The 18,895-nt window shown below is 40.8% G+C and overlaps 1 protein-coding gene across 2 annotated transcripts; it reads left to right on the top strand.

Annotated features, from left to right (window-relative positions):
- Positions 1 to 1,240: 1,240 nt before the first annotated feature.
- On the top strand, positions 1,241 to 15,266 carry GLUL (glutamate-ammonia ligase). Of its 2 annotated transcripts, none has more exons than XM_058178762.1 (7): positions 1,241 to 1,398; positions 6,063 to 6,265; positions 9,973 to 10,134; positions 11,612 to 11,758; positions 12,652 to 12,779; positions 12,896 to 13,095; positions 14,202 to 15,266. In XM_058178762.1, exons 2-7 carry the CDS (start codon positions 6,100 to 6,102, stop codon positions 14,518 to 14,520), a joined length of 1,122 nt encoding a protein of 373 aa, XP_058034745.1. In that variant the 5' UTR covers positions 1,241 to 1,398; positions 6,063 to 6,099; the 3' UTR covers positions 14,521 to 15,266. The 2 variants fall into 2 exon arrangements, with proteins under 2 accessions (XP_058034745.1, XP_058034744.1); XM_058178761.1 differs by lacking the exon at positions 1,241 to 1,398 and adding an exon at positions 2,293 to 2,309.
- The last annotated feature ends 3,629 nt before the right edge of the window (positions 15,267 to 18,895 follow it).

The following is an 18,895-nucleotide window of genomic DNA, read 5'->3' as shown; positions in this document are numbered from 1 at the left end:
GGTAAACCACGTCCTCCTGCTTTGCGTGGAGAGAAAGTTACGCAAAGGCAGCTCAGGCTGTAAACACCTTTAAGAAAAGACCGAAAGATCCTCCTGTCCTTAACTTTCCGGGAAGTTCCTCGGAGAGCCCGGGAAAAACTGGTCCAGCCTGCCAACCACATGCCTTGGCCCGGCAAGTTCCTTTGGCTTTGCAAAAAGCAAAAAAGGAGGCAGAGAGACAGCAGAGCGACCCTGCCCGCCAAACCCAAAGGCAATGTACGAAGGCTACGTAAAAGGCTTGCAAGCCTTGGCACTCCCACAAGGGGAAAGCAACCGCTCCGCCGTTACTTTTCAAAGCCTTGCTTGCCAAGTAGGTACGGAAGACCCTAGATTGCAACAATCTAAAAAGCCAAAAGGGGTAGAGAGAGAAGCAGCTGGTTCCCACTTGTAAGAGTTCGCCGAAAACCACATCCCAGAGTAGGCATCGGTTCAAATCTCGTTTTCAGAGCCACTCACTCCCCCCTCTGCATTGGCCGGCCGAAAAGCGGCAGTCCTTTCCGCGGTCGGAAGAGAAGGCAGCACACACACATACACACCCAGTCCCTCCCTCTGGCGGATTTCCTCTAAGGAAGCCTAGCGAGCTCCCATGCAGCGAGCTCCAAGTCTGCAGGGCGAGGTTGGGGTCCCCCTGGCGTAGCTCTCTAGAGCAGGGGTCTCCAACCTTGGCAACTTTAAGCCTGGCGGACTTCAATTCCCAGAATTCTGGGAGTTGAAGTCCGCCAGGCTTAAAGTTGCCAAGGTTGGAGACCCCTGCTCTAGAGTCTTTTAAGAGACCAGCCACGATTTGCAACTTGCTGTAATTCTCTCAGCCTCGGGACTTTTGCAAACAGCTCCGAAGCTCGCGTCGCGAAGGACTGTGAATTGACCGCGCGCGATGGGCAACCCAAAGCTTTGCTGCGCCCGATTCTCGTCAGAACGGATTTCTTAGCCGCGGCAGTCGCCTTCCAACTCTTCCCGCAGCCGCCCTCAGTTTGCTTCCTCCTCTCGTCCAAAAACCGAACGGAAGCCCCTCACTTTCCCCCCCTCCCCTCTCCTTTCCCTGTCTCTCCGTCCCCTCCCTTTTGCCTTTCTTTCTTTCTTCTTTCCAACTCCCCCCCCTCCACCTTCTCCTCTCTTGGTTGCCCAATCGCTGGAGCCGTGAGCCCCCACATCAGCTGATCGTCTGTCGCTCCCGATTGGAAGAAGCCAATCAGCGAGCAGGGGGGATTGGCACCGGCCAGTAGTTAAAGGAGGCGGCCGGCAGCCGTGCTCCTCTAGAGCAGAGCATGGGCGATCCTCTTTAGTGGTCGGCTCGCCAGTCCTTGTGATTTCCCCGCCTGCCTCCCACCGTTGCACCTTTTTTCCACCGCGACGGCCAAGGTAAAGGGCGCCTTGGCTCCCGTGAGCAGAGGCTGGAAGGGGTTGGGGTGGGGCGGAGGGAAGGAGGGAATCGGGGTTTCGAGGTGCATTTTTCCAGTGAACCGACCGCATCATCTCTTCCCCCCCCCCACCACCCCGGCCGGGCTTCGCTGGGGAAGGAAGGGAGAATAGCAAGTTTTTCCGAAGTCGCGCTCATTTTCCTCTAGGATTGTGGACCAGCCAGCCCCGTTCCGTTATATTAGGCTGCTGGGATGCAGTTTAGAGGGTTGTACATAATAGCCGGGGAGCCTCGTCGTCTCTCCTCATTTCTCCTCCAAACAAAAGCAATTAAGTTGTTAAGTGTGGTCCTTATGCGCGCTCCTGCTGCTGGGGGAGGGGCGTTCTGGAATCTCCAGGGGAAAAAGGGGGCTTTGTTAAAGGACGTTCGAAACACTGCCTGCCCTCCTTCCGATGCCTCGCGTCGGCTGGTTAACTGGAAGGGCCGTCTTCCGATCAACCCCGATGGCTTAAAGGGGAGATTCCTGCGGCTCGGGATTTTGGATGGAGAAAGTGGGAAATACCGCGGAGGCTTATGAGGACGGGCCCCCCGGTTTCTTGCAAGCCCTTCGAGCCGGAGCTGATCTCTGCGGCTGTTTTTTGAATTCTTGCCCCCCTGGCTTTTGTTAAATGGGGAGGCAAGGAGGAACGGCAATGGACTTGAAACGGTTCCAGCTCTGTCCCTTTTTTTCCTCGGCGTTTTTCAAAGGCTGGATGGCTCCGGTCTGGTTCAAGGCAGCGGGATGCTTCCAAACAAGAACGCGGTTGCCCTGGGGAGGGGATAAAATGGTCTCCCTCGTAATGCACTGGAGAAGAGAGGGCGCAGCGTGTAAAAGACGAGTGAAAATGAGCACCTCGCAAGGTTGGAGCCAAAGGTAGAAGAGGGAAATGCTGGTTGAAGACAAAGCACACACACACAGCCTTTTGAGGGGTTGATTTTGATTAGGAATAGGAGGGGGAGCCAGGGGCTGCTGTGGTTGGTGTGGGTGTGTGTGTTTGTGTGAGAGAGAGAGAGATCGATCTATATATTAATATAAAGTCAAAGAGTCCTGGGGGGAAATTCCTGCAGCTTTTTGGGAAAGGCAACAACATTTATCGATTTATTTACTTATTTAATATCCCCAGTCTTAATTGTAAAAGACAAAGCAGATTGGAATCACCAGATAAAAACAAAATTCCAAAACAATTTGTTCCTTTGCCAATGAGAAACTATTGATTTTGTGTGTGTGTGTGTGTAATTTGCAAAATGCAACCAGGATTGGTGCTATGTCAACTTCTCCTGGGAGGGTGGGTACAGGAGGAATGTTCCAAAGAGTGACTTGGCATTGTTTTCTTCTAGGGTGGTTTTTCAACCCTAGAATTTCCTGGAGATCTCCTATCCAAGTACTAACTAGTCCAACTCTGCTTGGTTGTTTTTTTCCCCTCCAAGATCAACTGAAGTTGACTAAATGCTGCCATCTGCTGTCCCTGTATACATTACAATTTTAAAATCACCTTTAGAGAAAAACATAAGTGAAAGAAGTAGGTAGGATAATTTTAAGAATCCAATTTAGTGACACAGATGGTTCATTCAGTCATCTAACATGTCTAGAATGCCTGTAACAGCCATGATTAACATGTGGCATATAAGACAATTCCTTATAAAAGGAAGGCTAGCTTAAAATCCAGGTAATATCAGGACTTGTTGAATTGGATTGTAGGTTACAGTGATGTCTGATCAGTACTTGGAGCTACATATTTATGAATATTTTCTCCAGAATGAGGAGTTGATACTATTTGCAGTTCAATATTTCTGTTGGTATAGTTAAAAAAAGGGCAAAAATGCTATGGAAGAAATTATCTAAGTTTTGACAGCAGTGTTTTATTAGTCAATGAAATTGTCAATAAAAATCAGTATTTTGATAGGAACTTAATACATAACATAAACATAAAATAATTCAAATACATATTCATCGTTTGTCATAATTGGCTAGTTTTTAAAGAGCTGTAGGGCTCTTCATTAATTTTTTACTTATAAGCAAAGCCAAGGAAGGGCTAGGAATTTAATAGAAATGAAAAAAAAAATCTTCAGTTATAATTTAGTTCTGCCCTCTAAAATCCTGACAGGATTTCTCTATAGCTAATGTACTTGTGGAAATCCAGCATTTTACTTTTAGAAAATTACTAGAATTTGAATTCACAATTGATATTTTAGTTACCAGAAATCTGTAAATTGTACATCTTTTCGATCTCACAGTAGAATTCTTTAATGGGAGATGAACTTAAACAAAATGTGGAAGTTTGCATTCTCCATGAAAATATTCCATGATTTTTGGCAAGAGTAGGGTGTCTCTCTCTCTCTCTCTCTCTCTCTCTCTCTCTCTCTCTCTCCCTCTCCGGCTCCCCTCCCTCCCCCTCTCTTTCTTCCCCCCCATCCTAAACCTCTTAGCAATTCTCCTTGACTACCAGCTGCTTGTTCACTGTCTTTTAATTATACAATATTATTCAACTTCACATGAGGAAAAGCTAAAGCTTAAGCTTAGGGGCTTGACTTGGAATGGTAAAGATCTAAGAATGCAGAAGAATTCCAACCTTTTGTTTTACCATCCAATATATATTGTATTACGATGTGACATTTGCAGTGAATTAAAATTCAGAACATGAAAGAGTTTCATTGTGAGCAAGAACCTTTTTGCAAACAGGTGCTTCATACAATGCAGTTAGGTATCTGTTTCATGGTATAGAGACTATCATGTTGCAGGTATGGGAGTAATTCATTCTTGCATGGGATTGTCTGGCAATAAAAATGCATAAACAACTACCAATCCAATACAAGAATGTGCAAAATTTAATTTGATTCTAACACTGACAGCTGTATTTTAACATTGACAATTATATTAGGTTATTTAAAATATGAACTAATAGGAGTTACGAGGTGATGCTTATTAAGGTTTTGATGAGGTTCAAGATTTCTGCATGCTAAATTATTCTTCTCAACTGATGTCCTCCAGATCTTTTAGACTAGCTCTTAGATTCTAGCTAATACAGCCAGTTTCTTAGAATTTTTTGAGTATATTGTTTACCTGTATATTTTTGCTAGGGTTCTAAACCATTCCAATCATTAACTAACTCTGAGCAGCTTAGAAACCTTACCATGTTTAAACAGGATTCAAACAAAAAAAATGAAATAGCTAAATAGCCAACAATAATGGTGGCTCAAAGCCTTTGAGGGCACTGATTCAGGAAAGGTAGACAGATTATTTCACATTTACCTCTACAGGTTTTACTATTAGAGATTATTGGTATCCTATTTCAGGTGCAAATGTACTCCAACAAATTTGAAAAATTCATGATTGAGATAGTTCTAGTAGATTTTTTTAAATGAATTGTTTCCATTTGTTTCCCTGACATAAGAGATGGAATTTCGGCTATCATGGGAGAAGACATATTTTAATCTCATAGAAATTTAGGTATACAAGTTTAACATTCTAGCATTCTAACCCAGCATTTCAACCAACAGAAATCAAGCCGGTTCTACACTAATAACTCTAATGTAGAATTTTGTCATCCTTAGGAGCTCTTTTTAGTTGAAACCCATATAAATCTTAAGGGAAAACTTTGCAATTTAGGAAGTCTTATGTATTATTTTTATAATATAAATAATGTGGAAGGGTTTTGTCTTGATTTCACGATTTCCCTGTATTGCTTGTATGGATAGTATGAACTTTTATATGATTGTATGAACTTTCTGATAATACTTTGGGAATTTTCAGTGTTATTTCTATGTATACTTCCCACCCTCCCCACCCCCAAAGAAATCTATGGAGTATAGCAGCTATGTCTTCTGTTGCTCATAATAGGGTTTATTGAGAAGAAAAGCTACAAGCCAAACAAATCTATCTTGATAGTAACACTATTAAAAAGTAAATTTATCAAGCTTAGAAGCTGATACAGAAGTCTAATGAAATCATGAATGTGGAGATAAGGATAATTAGAATGACATCAATATTTAGTTGGAAACCATTTGGCCATGGCACACACTGCACACAAATAGGGGTGTTACCTTATCTCCCTCTTTTTGATGATCAGAGTTCTAAATGTCTAAGAATTGAAGCAGCCTTGGCAATAGATTCATTTTCAGAGCAAGGACTGTACTGTTAGTGGTTATTCTTTTTCACAGATTATATTTCTTTAGAGTTTAGGATTAAGTATTTCTAAACACCAATTATAATGCATAAACGTTACTGGACAATAACTGTGCAGCAACATTTCCCAGCCAGTACCTTCCTGTTATGTTGGAACAACTGCCATAATTCTATAGCCAAATTGACTGAGAATTGTGCAGATTGTAGTCCTGAGGCAAATTGGGGGCATCAGATAAGAAACAGTTCTTCCAAAGCAAAATATAGTTGCTTATTCAGGGCCTGATTTTCGCCTTGTAGAAATAGTTTGCAATCCTCCATGATCTTCAGTAGAAATACGATGACTTGCAGCAGATGTACATTTTGTACATGGATTGTTATCTGCTGTGGAAAGTTCGTCATACACTAAGCCATCTCATAGGCTGGCACTCTGGGAATGTCCCCACTTGGTTTTTGGCAAGAATCCCTTCGGAAATTTTCATAGACACCCTTTTCCTCTCCCTCTAGGTCATCATCTTGCAGAACTTCAGGAACAACTGCAACCATGGCCACTTCTGCGAGTTCCCACTTGAGCAAAACTATAAAACAAATGTACATGAAACTGCCTCAAGGTGACAAGGTGCAAGCTATGTACATATGGATTGATGGAACTGGTGAATTCTTGCGCTGTAAAACCCGGACATTGGAACGTGAACCTAAGAACGTTGAAGGTAAGCAGATTTGGAGTGAGCTTTCTAGGACATTAATCAAGGAGAAAACTAGCTTAGAACTAAGGACAAATTTCCTGACAGTTAGAACAATTGATCAGTGGAACAAATTGCCTCCATCAGTTGTGGGTGCTCCAACACTGAAGGTTTTTAAGAAGAGTTTGGACAAACATTTGTCTGAAATGGTATAGGGTTTCCTGCTTGAGCAGAGGGTTGGACTAGAAGACCTCCAAGGTCCCTTCCAACTCTGTTAACTCTGTTATGTAGAACAACTGTTATCAGTTATTCAAGTCACCATTGTGATTCTGATTTCATTAAATCCTGAGTTTTGACCAAGAGCTTGCAATTACTATTGCAAGGAATTGAAAATCTAAGTACCCTCTTGGCTTTTATTTTTTAATAATGAACTCAGGACAAAAAACCAAAAGAAGAACAACTACCACTGCCTTAGATTTTAGGCTAGAGTCTTAGAGATGCTGTCATGGCACTACACCCAATAATATTAGGAGAACTTATTTTTGAGTAGATGTACATTAAACAGTTTAGTGAAAGAAATATGGCAGAGTTAACAAACGCTGAAATTAATTGTCTGCCACAGTTATGTTTCCTTTCTAGCTAGACACTTGCTTGGGTTTCAAATTGGTGAAAAGATGCTTCTAAGAACTGAAAAACAGTGGTTATCCTTAATAGTTTTCTTCTGGGGAAATCATGTCTAGAACTGTGGTTTTGAGATCTCAGATAAACTTACATTTTCCCCCCCCTGCTGCTCGCTATATCTGGAATCCCATTCAGAATATATACTTGGTACCTAACACCCCTTTCCAATCTCTGTTTTCTATGAATAGAATTGAATATTTGGTACATTATACTGTATTTTTAACATTCATCCCCTCTTAGCTTCTCCTTTCACTGTATCCCTGTTGACCTAGGAAATATAGCACTTCAAGCTAGAGCATTCTGAATTTTGGAATAGAGAATACTATATAACCTTAATAGTTTTTCAGAAATAAATATTTTATCCATAAAATAAGATTCAAACCAAGTTGCTAAGTTATCTGATGTTTTTCAGCATTTCATTAAAATCACATTTTCTCACAACCGCATAGATGGACATACAGTCAAAAGGGGTAGAATTGATGAAATTCAGAGAAACCAGGAGGCGGCAGTGTGCAATTGTTAATCGTTGGCAAAGTGATTTCTTAAAACTCTCTCCATACCTATTATTTCTTCTATTTTTGACTATTTTTTTTTCAAAAGTAAAAATTTGCCTACCTCAAAAAAGGTATACAAGATGTGCTTGTGTATATGTGCTTATCCATTCCATCCAATCTTTACATTACAAATAGAACTGCATTGCATTGTGTTCTAAATATGCAAGGAAGTAATAATAAACAGGAACAACAATTTCATTTCTAAAAGAAATTGGATTATTTTGTTGATGAAGATCCCATATAGGATGAAATGCCTATATTTCTATGGAACATGCGAGATATTTAGAACAAGTTTGTGTACTTTGGCTCAAACTTCTTTGCCACCATATTTGTGAAGCATGTCTGTAGAGCACCAGTGAACCTGGAAAAGGCTAAGCTAGAGAACTGCAGCCACAGTGTATTTTTACTTCACTGGAACCTCACCTTTTTTCCCAAGACTATCAATGATCAGGCCTGAATGGTGGATGGTAGAGATGCTCCTGGCAGGATCCAGTCTTTTGTGCTGCTCTTGAAATAAATAATTCTTTGGCTTTTAGTTGATTCCTTGAATCACAGATGGCAAGCGCTGGGCTTTTGTTTGCATGCCTCCCTCATTTCCAAGACTGTTAATCTCTGCTCACTTCATGCCCTTTTTTGAAGACCTCGTGCCCTAGAGCAGTGTTTCTCAACCTTGGCAAGTTTTAAGATGTGTGGACTTCAACACCCACAATTCTGGAAGTTGAAGACCAGACATCTCTAACTCGCCATGGTTGAGAGGCGCTACCTTAGTGCTTTCCCCTACTGGGGAAAGAAACACTGCCTTTTCCTTCAGCTTTTTCTTGCCAGGGTAACTTTATCTGCTGAAAAATAAACCTATTTGAGGATTTGAAACAAAAAACACAGTCCTTCTCCTTCCCATTGCCCCAAAATTACATTAATACATTACAGAACCAACCATTAACCTACTTCCTGACCACCCACAAGTGTTGAAACCTTAATTTCAGATTGGGAGGGGGGATTTGTGTGATATAGGATGGGGCTTTCTAGGCCACAAAATCGATCCAAATGCTTTTAGGAAATGTACCTTTGGTAGCTCCCTGTTCTTGCCCTGATTTATGTACACAGTACAGATGGAGAAGAGAGTATTTGCAAAAACCTGGTCTTTTGCTTGACTTAGAATAAAAAACAGCACCCCCAGCGCAATCAAGAGCATGAGAGTTTCTTCCCTGGTTGCTATGGAGCTAGCCAGCAATGGTTACGAAACCTGCCCAGTGTATATAGCTCATTAGGAGAATTTAGTTAAAGGCTTTGTTTTTATTCCGAGGAAGTGGCTGACACAACTTGTTTAAATCATTTCACCACCTTCAGCATATGAAAGGGATCAAACTGATTAACTAGATTAACCACTTTAATGCCGGTTGCTCTGTGCTTATTTATTCATTAGCTTTTCTCCTCTTGACAATTATCAGTACTGAATACCGTGGGTAAACAGTGGCATACATTTTCTAGGGCAATGAAAGTTCCAATATGAGTAATGCTACAACCCTTGAGTCTATTCAGAATTTTTTAAAAAAATTACTCTTATTTCCAGTGTTTTGAAGTTTTTTTTCACCCCTGTAATTTTATAATATATACTTGTTGACAAAAACCAAGAAAGAGTACTTCGCAACAAGCCACAGGCAAGAGCTGAAAACAGATGCTTCACTGCATATCGTTTGCGGTTGCCAACTATACTCAGAGTAGTTTAAAGCAAATCTTTCTACAAAACTTTATGCTTGTAAAATTATAAATAAAATTATAATTCTGGAGAATCCTCACTATCCCTGTGCAGATTGTCTGGTGGTAGAAAATAAGCATTAATATGAAATATTTGCATTAAGATGGCATAGGGAAAGCAATAGTAATAACACTTAGACTTCTATACCTCTCTGTAGTACTTTACAGCACTCTCAGGGCAGTTTACAATGACAACTTATTGCCCCCCAAAATCTGGTCCTCTGAAGGATGGAAGGCTGAATCAACCTTGAGCCAGTCAGGATCTAACTCCTGGCAGTGAGCAGAGTTAGCTTGCAATACTGCATTCTAACCACCATGTCACCATGGCTCCTCTGCATTGAAGCATCCTAGATGCCTTTCTTGATCCGCTTGTCAGTAAATGTCTGAAGTGAATTTTTAATTCACCAGGGGCATATTAAAACTGATCTCACAAGTGTTACAACTATAAAAGTAAAGTGTTAGTGCCATCAGCAAATATTGACTATGCCTGTTCTTAAACTTATTAGTGACAACTAGTTATGGCAGCTACCTACAGTTTTATACTTTGGGACATGTAATAAGTAGTAGTACATCCGCTGACTTTAGCTGGCTAACTCCCATTAATGAGTACAATGTGAGGTATATTTTTATTGATGTAAATCATTGATAAACCATTGTGTGAGTAACAATAGCAGCAAAATTAAACAGTACAGGTTTGTAAGGTGTGTAGAAGTGGCTTAACTTCAATCTTATTTTTGTTTTCAGACCTACCAGAGTGGAATTTTGATGGCTCAAGCACTTTCCAGTCTGAAGGCTCAAACAGTGACATGTATCTTGTGCCTTCAGCCATGTTTCGAGATCCTTTCCGCAAAGACCCAAACAAACTGGTTTTATGTGAAGTTTTAAAGTACAACCGCAAGCCTGCAGGTGTGTTCCAGCTTTGGCCTTTTAAAGCTTCTGTCCTGACCGGGAAAATAATGCAGAAACACCCTCCTCACCACCCCTTCATTGAGATGAATAATGAAGCAGAGGTTTAGCCCTTGTATTGTGCACAAAAAAGCACCCCTCTTCTCATGCCTTGCCTGGAGAAAGTGTGTTTAATGTTTTGAGAAAATATGACTGGAGTTTAGACTATTAAAACTGATAGCCTCAGGTCACGAACCCTAAATGAAATCTCCAGTTCATACTTTAAGATATCTGGAGGAGGATCGCTCTACAATTTATTCCAAATTGGGAAAGAATTTGCCCTTTTCTGATGAATGTGATTTTAAAGTTTTGTTTTGCCATATCTTAACTCACAGGCAGGGCAACAAAGGACAAAGTATTTTTGAAACTGCTTCCCCTCCTTTCACTGTTAACAATGGTAACTTTAAATAGGGGCTTGCAGTTCCACTGTAGATAAGAATTGTGAGCCACTACATACCAGGGTAATTTAAAATAGTGATTTATTGAAATATAGTAGGGTTACAGTTCACTTGTAAAGGCCATCCATATTTCAGTAGGGAAGTAATAGTCTGTAGCATTATGGAATATCATGTATGAAACAGGAGACCTCTGCTATGTGCTGTGATACTTCATTTGCATTTTGATCCCGGTTGTTCGGTAGAGTTCATTGCAGAACTTTATTTTGGAAACAGTCAGATACTAATGAATCATTCTAATAACATTTATACAAAATAAAAACTAAAAAAACCCCTTGCTTTTGCACCAGCCCATTGTGCCTGACCATGTCTAGCAAGGCAATTTTTGCTAACAACTTGCCAGATCTTTTTTTAAAAATACCAACACAGCTTGCAGTTGCCAGAAAAAAAGTGAATGCTCTCATGTGAAGCCACTTCTAGCCACAAGACTTGCATTCTCTAAAGTTTCAGCTGATTTCTTGTCAGCTGACAGGCATAGCTTTCACTCATGCATCTCATTTAACTTACTGAACAATGTTTCCCTTTTTAACTAATGCATCACAATCCTGAAGAAAATGTAGGATTCATTAACCATCTTGTTAACCATCCTGTTTTAATAGCCACACTGACAACATTTTTGCTATTTATCTTGATATTGATGTTTAATCAAGATTGCTTAGCTAAAATATTCAGAGGACTCTAAGATTATCCAGCTTCCACTGGCGATGTAAAAATAAATACAGTGTGGTGTTTTATCTTACAAGGTGACTGTGGAAATTAATTAGAAAGCACTTTGGGCAAATTGAGCTTTAGAGATTAGCCAAACCATCAACCTAAATCCTTCTGTACTGTTAAAAAAAACCATGTTTAATCTGAAATCTTTGCTCAAGAACAATGAAGTACAAATATATAAAGTTGCATTTCAAATTCATCTACGCCTCTCTTTTAAAGGAAGGATAATCTATATGAATGACCAACATTGGCTTATTCCCTGTTTCTTTTAGAAACAAATCTACGATTTACTTGTAAACGGATTATGGACATGGTGTCTAACCAGAACCCTTGGTTTGGAATGGAGCAAGAATATACCCTTCTAGGAACAGATGGACATCCCTTTGGTTGGCCTTCCAATGGCTTTCCTGGACCACAAGGTAAGATTCCATCTGAAATTCCTATGAAATCTTTAATGCATAACCACTAATTGCAGCCTGCCATTGAGACCCCACCACATTAGTGACAGAGCTACTGCTTTTCATACATAAAGTAAATATTAGGCCTTTGATATTAAATGAAAATTTAGGCAGCAGAAATCCATTGCTGAGGTAGATGGACCACTCACCTAATCAAGAGAAATTCCCAATTCATGAGAGTATGGAAATGTTTAAAGCAAGAGAATCATACTTTCAACTGTGAAACTCCTTGGATTAATCTAATGGTGATCTCAGCCAATCAGAGATTACATTTTGAACAGGATAATATTGGAATTTGATTACTTGAGGAGATCTAAAAAGGTAAATTAACTTGATGACTGTATAAGAAAAGATAACATAATTTAATTAAGTCTTTTGCGGGTAGTCCTCAATTTATGACCACAATTGAGCCCAAAAGTTACGTTAAGTGAGACATTTGTTAAGTGAGTTTTGCAACATTTTCCTTTCCTGCCACAGTTGTTAAAATGAATCAGTGCAGTTATTGTATTAGTAAGATGGTTGTTAAGTGAATCTGGCTTGCCCATTGGCTTGGCTTGTCAGAAGGTCACAAAAGCTGATCACATGACTCCAGCATACTGGAACCATCATAAATGCATGTCAGCAGCTAAGCCTCTGAATTTTAATCCCATGACCATGGGGATGCAGCCATGGTCATATGTGTGAAAATTGTCATTAGTTACTGTTGTAACGTTGAATAGTTACTATAAACGAATGGTTATAAGTCGAGGACAATCTGTACAGGAATATCCTTTATATAACATGGATTTGCTGAATGTGGTGACTAGAGGTATAGATTCTCCCACTGATTTCTTTTGCTTCTTGTGTTTCTCCAGGGCCATACTACTGTGGAGTTGGAGCAGACAAAGCTTATGGTCGAGACGTTGTAGAAGCCCATTATCGGGCCTGCCTATACGCAGGTGTGAACATTGGAGGCACAAATGCAGAAGTTATGCCAGCACAGGTATAAATCCTTGCTGTTAATGCTTAATCTTTCACCATTAGAATTCTTTTTACGCATTTAGTATACGTAGAGAAGGGTATGAGTGATCAATTGATTTCATTCTGATTCTTTTGTAGTGGGAGTTTCAGGTGGGCCCTTGCGAAGGTGTTGACATGGGTGATCACCTCTGGATTGCTCGATTCATCCTTCATCGAGTATGTGAAGACTTCGGTGTCATTGTATCTTTTGACCCCAAGCCTATTCCTGGCAACTGGAATGGAGCTGGATGCCACACTAACTTCAGCACTAAGAACATGCGAGAGGAAGGAGGCCTCAAGTAAGTGCTACTCCTTTGTTGCAAAAGTGCTCTAAGGGAAGGAGAGGCTTTAAGAGGCAAGGAGAGACAAAATATTACTACTACATTTTTGAGACTATCTACTAGTACAATAATAGTACTTCACAGTAAGAAACATTAACAGATCAGGGGTGAAATTCAGCAGGTTCTGGAGAACCGGTAGCAGAAATTTTGAGTAGTTTGGAGAACTGGCAAATACCAGAGTGGCCCCAGAGTGGGATGGGAATGGAGATTTTGCAGTATCCTTCCCCTGCCACACCCACCAAGCCAAACCACGCCCACATAACTGGTAGTAAAAAAAATTGAATTCCACCACTGTAACAGATACATCTGCATTGAGCATGGGGCGGAAATCCTTGCAAATCAAAAACTAAAGGCAAACTAGAATATCTTATATTATTAAGGATATTTCTGTTAGCAGTGTCTGTATATTTTTTTACATACAAGAATGTTTAAAATTGGATTTATCTCCCATTCATTGCAAAGGATGGCTTATTGTATTCTGCAAGTAGGATGAAATACTCTACCAAATGCCTTTTTAATTTTAAGTATGGGCAAGAAGGGGAAATCGTTTTCACAATGTTTGTTTTCTGAACCTCCATCATTAAGAAGTTGTTTTTTAAAAAATATTTGAAGGCTCAGGAGAATCCCTAGCTTTAAACAAGTATCAAGAGCAGAGCTATTTATATATTATATTTTATTTTCCTTTTTAATGTTTGACATTTTTCTGGACTATCTGGAATAAAATATTAAATAGTCTTTGCTGTACCCCGGTGAAATTGCAATGTGTACAATCTTAGTCATGATGGCACAATGATTAGAATGCAGTACTGCAGGCTAATTCCGCAGACTGCCAGCAGTTCGATCTTGACTGGTTCAAGGTTGACTCATCCTTCCATCCTTCCAAGGTTTGTAAAATGAGGACCTAGATTGGATGGGGGGGCAATATGCTGACTATAAACTGCTTAGACAGGGCTGTAAATCACTACGAAGTGGTATATAAGTTTAAGTGCTATTGCTATTAGCAACATGAACAGCTGAGCACCCCGGGCCCATTTTTGATAATGCTTTTTTTGATTCCTTCGCAGGCAGATCGAAGATGCCATTGAGAAACTGGGTAAGCGCCACCAGTACCACATCCGCGCCTACGATCCCAAAGGAGGGCTGGATAACGCCAGGCGCTTGACCGGTTTCCATGAAACATCAAACATCCATGAGTTCTCTGCTGGAGTCGCCAACCGCGGGGCCAGCATTCGTATCCCAAGAAACGTGGGCCAGGTTAAAAAGGGCTACTTTGAGGATCGACGGCCCTCCGCTAACTGCGACCCGTATGCTGTGACCGAAGCACTAGTCCGCACCTGTCTGCTCAATGAAACTGGCGACGAACCTTTTGAGTACAAGAACTAAGTGGGCATGTCCCATTGTGCTCCCGCTCTCCTCTGCATTTTCTAGATATTAATTGTGAGGGCATGAAATTCCATGTTTGTGCTCCCTCTCCTAAAACTGACCCTTTTATTTCTTTGTATGGGAGAGGGAAGTGTAGTCTCTTTCACTGTTCGTTCTGTCATTTGAGGGGCACAGGAGAAGACAGGTGGGGTTTTACCACTATTTCATGTAATCCATCTGTATGTCTTTGACAGAGTTTCAGTAGCTTCCAGGAATAGATGCCAAAATTTGAGACCTGGGTTGTGGAGTGGAGATAGAAAAAGTAATTATCTTTGGGGTCTAATTGTTCTCCCTCCCTGGATTTGCGCTTCATGGGCTGTGCTGAAATGAGCAAAAGTGCAATTGTGTGTCATTCACTTTAGTGAAATGTATTTGGCATCTTACCACCACTCAAAGTGCTGGTACTCAATACAGATCCACAAGGAAGTTCTCTCAAGGACAGGAAGACCTATACTAACCTTTTCCTTTTCCTTTGGACTCCTAAAGTATTCCTACATACAGACCTTTTCCTGCCAGAATTAGAAATATTTTCATGTTCTTAGGTCTTAGGCCATTGTTCCCTTCTTGGGATTAGAAATTGTAGGTTTTATTTAAGAAGTTGCAGAACGCTTCAGTCTGTTCTTGGAAGCTAATTGATTTTCTGTTTCTAACACAAAGTGAAATAGTCTTTTTATATATATTTAAATGTCTAAAAACACCTATGAAAATTGTTGTCCTTTTTTTTTTTAAGGTACACTAAATCAACCCTTTGCTGCAAGGGTCTGTTGGTTAAGGTTCGTAGATAAAATGGGAAGGCGAAAAAAAGTTTGTTGAGAAGAAAAATTAGCTATGTGCTGTCGTGTTCAACAACCAGTTTGAAGGTTTGTTACACACAAGAGGCTGTCCGTTTACAGGCTTATAAATTAAAATAGGCATTAACTTTTAATTTAAACTAAAGCCGCTGGCTATCTAGGCTGAGCTGCGTGCGGCTGGCTGCAGTAACAGAGATGTGCTTATGCTTCAAATGAAGAGTTGACTGGTCAACTTTAACCATATTTTTGACAAATAATTGGCAGGGAATGGAGGGCATTAAAATTCTTGGTACGATTTGCATTAAAGCAGGGCTTTTCAAATGGAAGGCAAAAGAGCACAGGATAGGAGGGGAAATGGATTTTTTTCGAGATTTTAAATAACACATTTTTAGGAGTTTCTAAAGTTGTACAGTTTTACAGAGACCACTGCTATTCCAGTAGGTACACCTTGGCACTCGAACATATCTGCCACTTCTGCCAGGGAGTTGTTAATAAGCATGGTTGACTTCAGAGGAAATATTAGTGGCTCAGAATTTTGTACTTTGGTGTCTTGGACGGTGCCAATCAGTTTCCGCTGCATTTGGAACTTGAGAAGGGGGGCGGGGTGGGAATTTGTAATAAAATAATTAAATCCAATAGTGATTCTTTGCCTGTGTTTTTCATGATCGGTTTGCAGGTAGTTTGGGAACTTGTGTGGCTCCAGCCAATCTAAATTTACACATGTCTGATGCTTACGAAATGTGCTCAATTGTAACATCACCACCAGCCAGAATAGTCATTGCAATGATGGAAGTTGTACACCAGCACATCTGACGCACCTTGGACTGTGGAAAGCCTCATAATTCATTTCTTTTTTTCCAGTAGCAGGTGGCCAGATCTGTATGACAGGACATAAGTATGATGGGCTTGGCCCTCTTTAATAGACTGCTACTGAGTATCACGACTAATCAATTTATGGAAGACCAAATTAGTCTAGCAACTATCATTCCTGTTAACATTCAACAAAACGTCAGTGGCTATTGTTGCATTAGGTTACAAACAATTCCATAATTACCGCTATCACACTTTGCATTTTCAAGGGGGAACCTCTGCTTGAGTATCTACATTATGGTATTTATGCTGTCTTTTCCAAAAATGTGAAAAGCAGAACTACAGGGGGGCGGGAAACTAAATGTGTCACAAAGTTTTTACATCATCATGTCTAGAAACTCAGAACTGAGAATTAAGATTTGCTTTGATTTAGACTAGCCACTAGACCAGTGCTATCTGGTAAGCAGTGCTATCTGGTAAGGTTTGCCAAAAAGCAAGTTTGCGGTTATTACACAGGTTTGCATTCATGGCAACAGTCTACCACACTGGCACCTGAAAAAAAAGAGAAGAATCTAGTGGGGGGAATTTACACTTAAAACAATCTTGCTCTGATCCAGCCCAAGAGATGCCTGTTTATACATGGTTGCTGTGTTACATCTCTTCCCTCCTTAAATTCAGAGTATATGGAGAAGGTGACTTATGTGTGCAATGCAAGAGTTACGTTTTGCCAGAGTTGGGCTGCCATCAGTTCTCATTACTGCATTGAAGGACATGGTGCATAACGGGCAAAATTTTCCCCCCTCAATCTTTGTAGCATCCACATCTAGAGGAAGCTCGGAATCCCGCTTTTGAAATTACAAAGGTCAGGATCCCTGGAAGGGGTGTTGGGTCCAGTATTTGGGAACCTATTTATTTTTACAACCCTCTGCCAAAGGCAACTAGTCTTAGAACTGCGAGGCTGCACTTCTGTGACAATGTTTATATAAGCATGTGAAACATAACAGAGGAAAATCAAAATAGCTAGGTGGAGAGGAGAACAGAGATGTTCAAAAAGGCATCAACAGTGAGGAGTGGTTCACATAACCACTGAAAATGGATAAGGCAACATACAGTTCATAGGATTATGGGTTTTGAGGGACAGTCTTACCCGGAGGTTATCTGCCCAGACCACATGTTCAGATAATAGAAGTGCACTACAGGTCCTTTCAATGAACAATCCCATTTTTTAGGACCCAGGATGATCCTTGATGGTAACCCCTGTCTTAGTAAATGATTTTCCTGACATAGCAATGTCAATAGCTCCTAGACTTATTTAGTGCCTCATTTTAAGGCATACTCTGGGCAGTTGAAAAAGCATTTTGCATATTGCCCCCTACAATCTGGATCCTCATTTTACTTTCCACGGAAGTACGGAAGGCTGAATCAATCTTGAGCCACTCAGGATCAAACTCCAGACTGTGGGCAGAGTTTGCCTGCAATACTGCATCCTAACCACTGGACCACCAGGACTCCTGAAATAGGGTTGGTTCCAACCATCTTGGTTGTTAGAAAAACTGTTGAGACCTGGTTGTTTCTCCAGGGCTTTGGGTTATGACTTGTTGGGGCCCCAACTACAGGTGAAACTCGAAAAATTAGAGTATCGTGCAAAAGTTCATTTAATTCAGTAATGCAACTTAAAAGGTGAAACTAATATATGAGATAGACTCGTTACATGCAAAGTGAGATAGTTCATGCCTTGATTTGTCATAATTTTGATGATTATGGCTTACAGCTCATGAAAACCCCAAATTCACAATCTCAGAAAATTAGAATATTGTGAAAAGGTTCAATATTCTAGGCTCAAAGTGTCCCACCCTAATCAGCTAATTAAGCCATAACACCTGCAAAGGGTTCCTGAGACTTTAAATGGTCTCCCAGTCTGGTTCAGTAGGAATTACAATCATGGAAAAGACTGCTGACCTGACAGTTGTGCAGAAAACCATCATTGACACCCTCCACAAGGAGGGAAAGCCTCAAAAGGTAATTGCAAAAGAAGTTGGATGTTCCCAAAGCGCTGTATCAAAGCACATTAATGGAAAGTTATGTGGAAGGGAAAAGTGTTGAAAAAAAGGTGCACAAGCAGCAGGGATGACCGCAGCCTGGAGAGGATTGTTAGGAAAAGGCCATTCAAAAGTGTTGGGGACTTTCACAAAGAGTGGACTGAGGCTGGATTCAATGCATCAAGAGCCACCACACACAGACCGATCCTGGACATGGGCTTCAAGCTGCTCCTGAACAACAAACAACGTCAGAAGCGTCTTACCTGGGATAAAGAAAACAAGAACTGGTCTGTTGCTCAGTAGTCCAAAGTCTTCTTTTCTGATGAGAGCATCTTTTGCATCTCATTTGGAAACCAAGGACCCAGAGTCTGGAGGAAGAATGGAGAGGCACACACTGCAAGATGCTTGAAGTCCAGTGTGAAGTTTCCACAGTCTGTGTTGATTTGGGGAGCCATGTCATCTGCTGGTGTTAGTCCACTGTGCTTCATTAAGTCCAGGGTCAACGCAGCCGTCTACCAGGAGATTTTGGAGCACTACATGCTTCCTTCCACAGACGAGCTTTATGGGGATGCTGACTTCATTTTCCAGCAGGACTTGGCACCTGCCCACACTGCCAAAAGTACCAAAACTTGGTTCAGTGCCCATGGGATTACTGCGCTTGATTGGTCAGCAAACTCGCCTGATCTGAACCCCATA

Source organism: Ahaetulla prasina, chromosome 3, assembly GCF_028640845.1.
Source record: "Ahaetulla prasina isolate Xishuangbanna chromosome 3, ASM2864084v1, whole genome shotgun sequence".
In the NCBI taxonomy this organism is placed as follows: Eukaryota; Metazoa; Chordata; class Lepidosauria; order Squamata; family Colubridae; genus Ahaetulla; species Ahaetulla prasina.
Note: the sequence above shows the minus strand (reverse complement) of the source record. Positions and strands in the feature narration are given on the sequence as shown.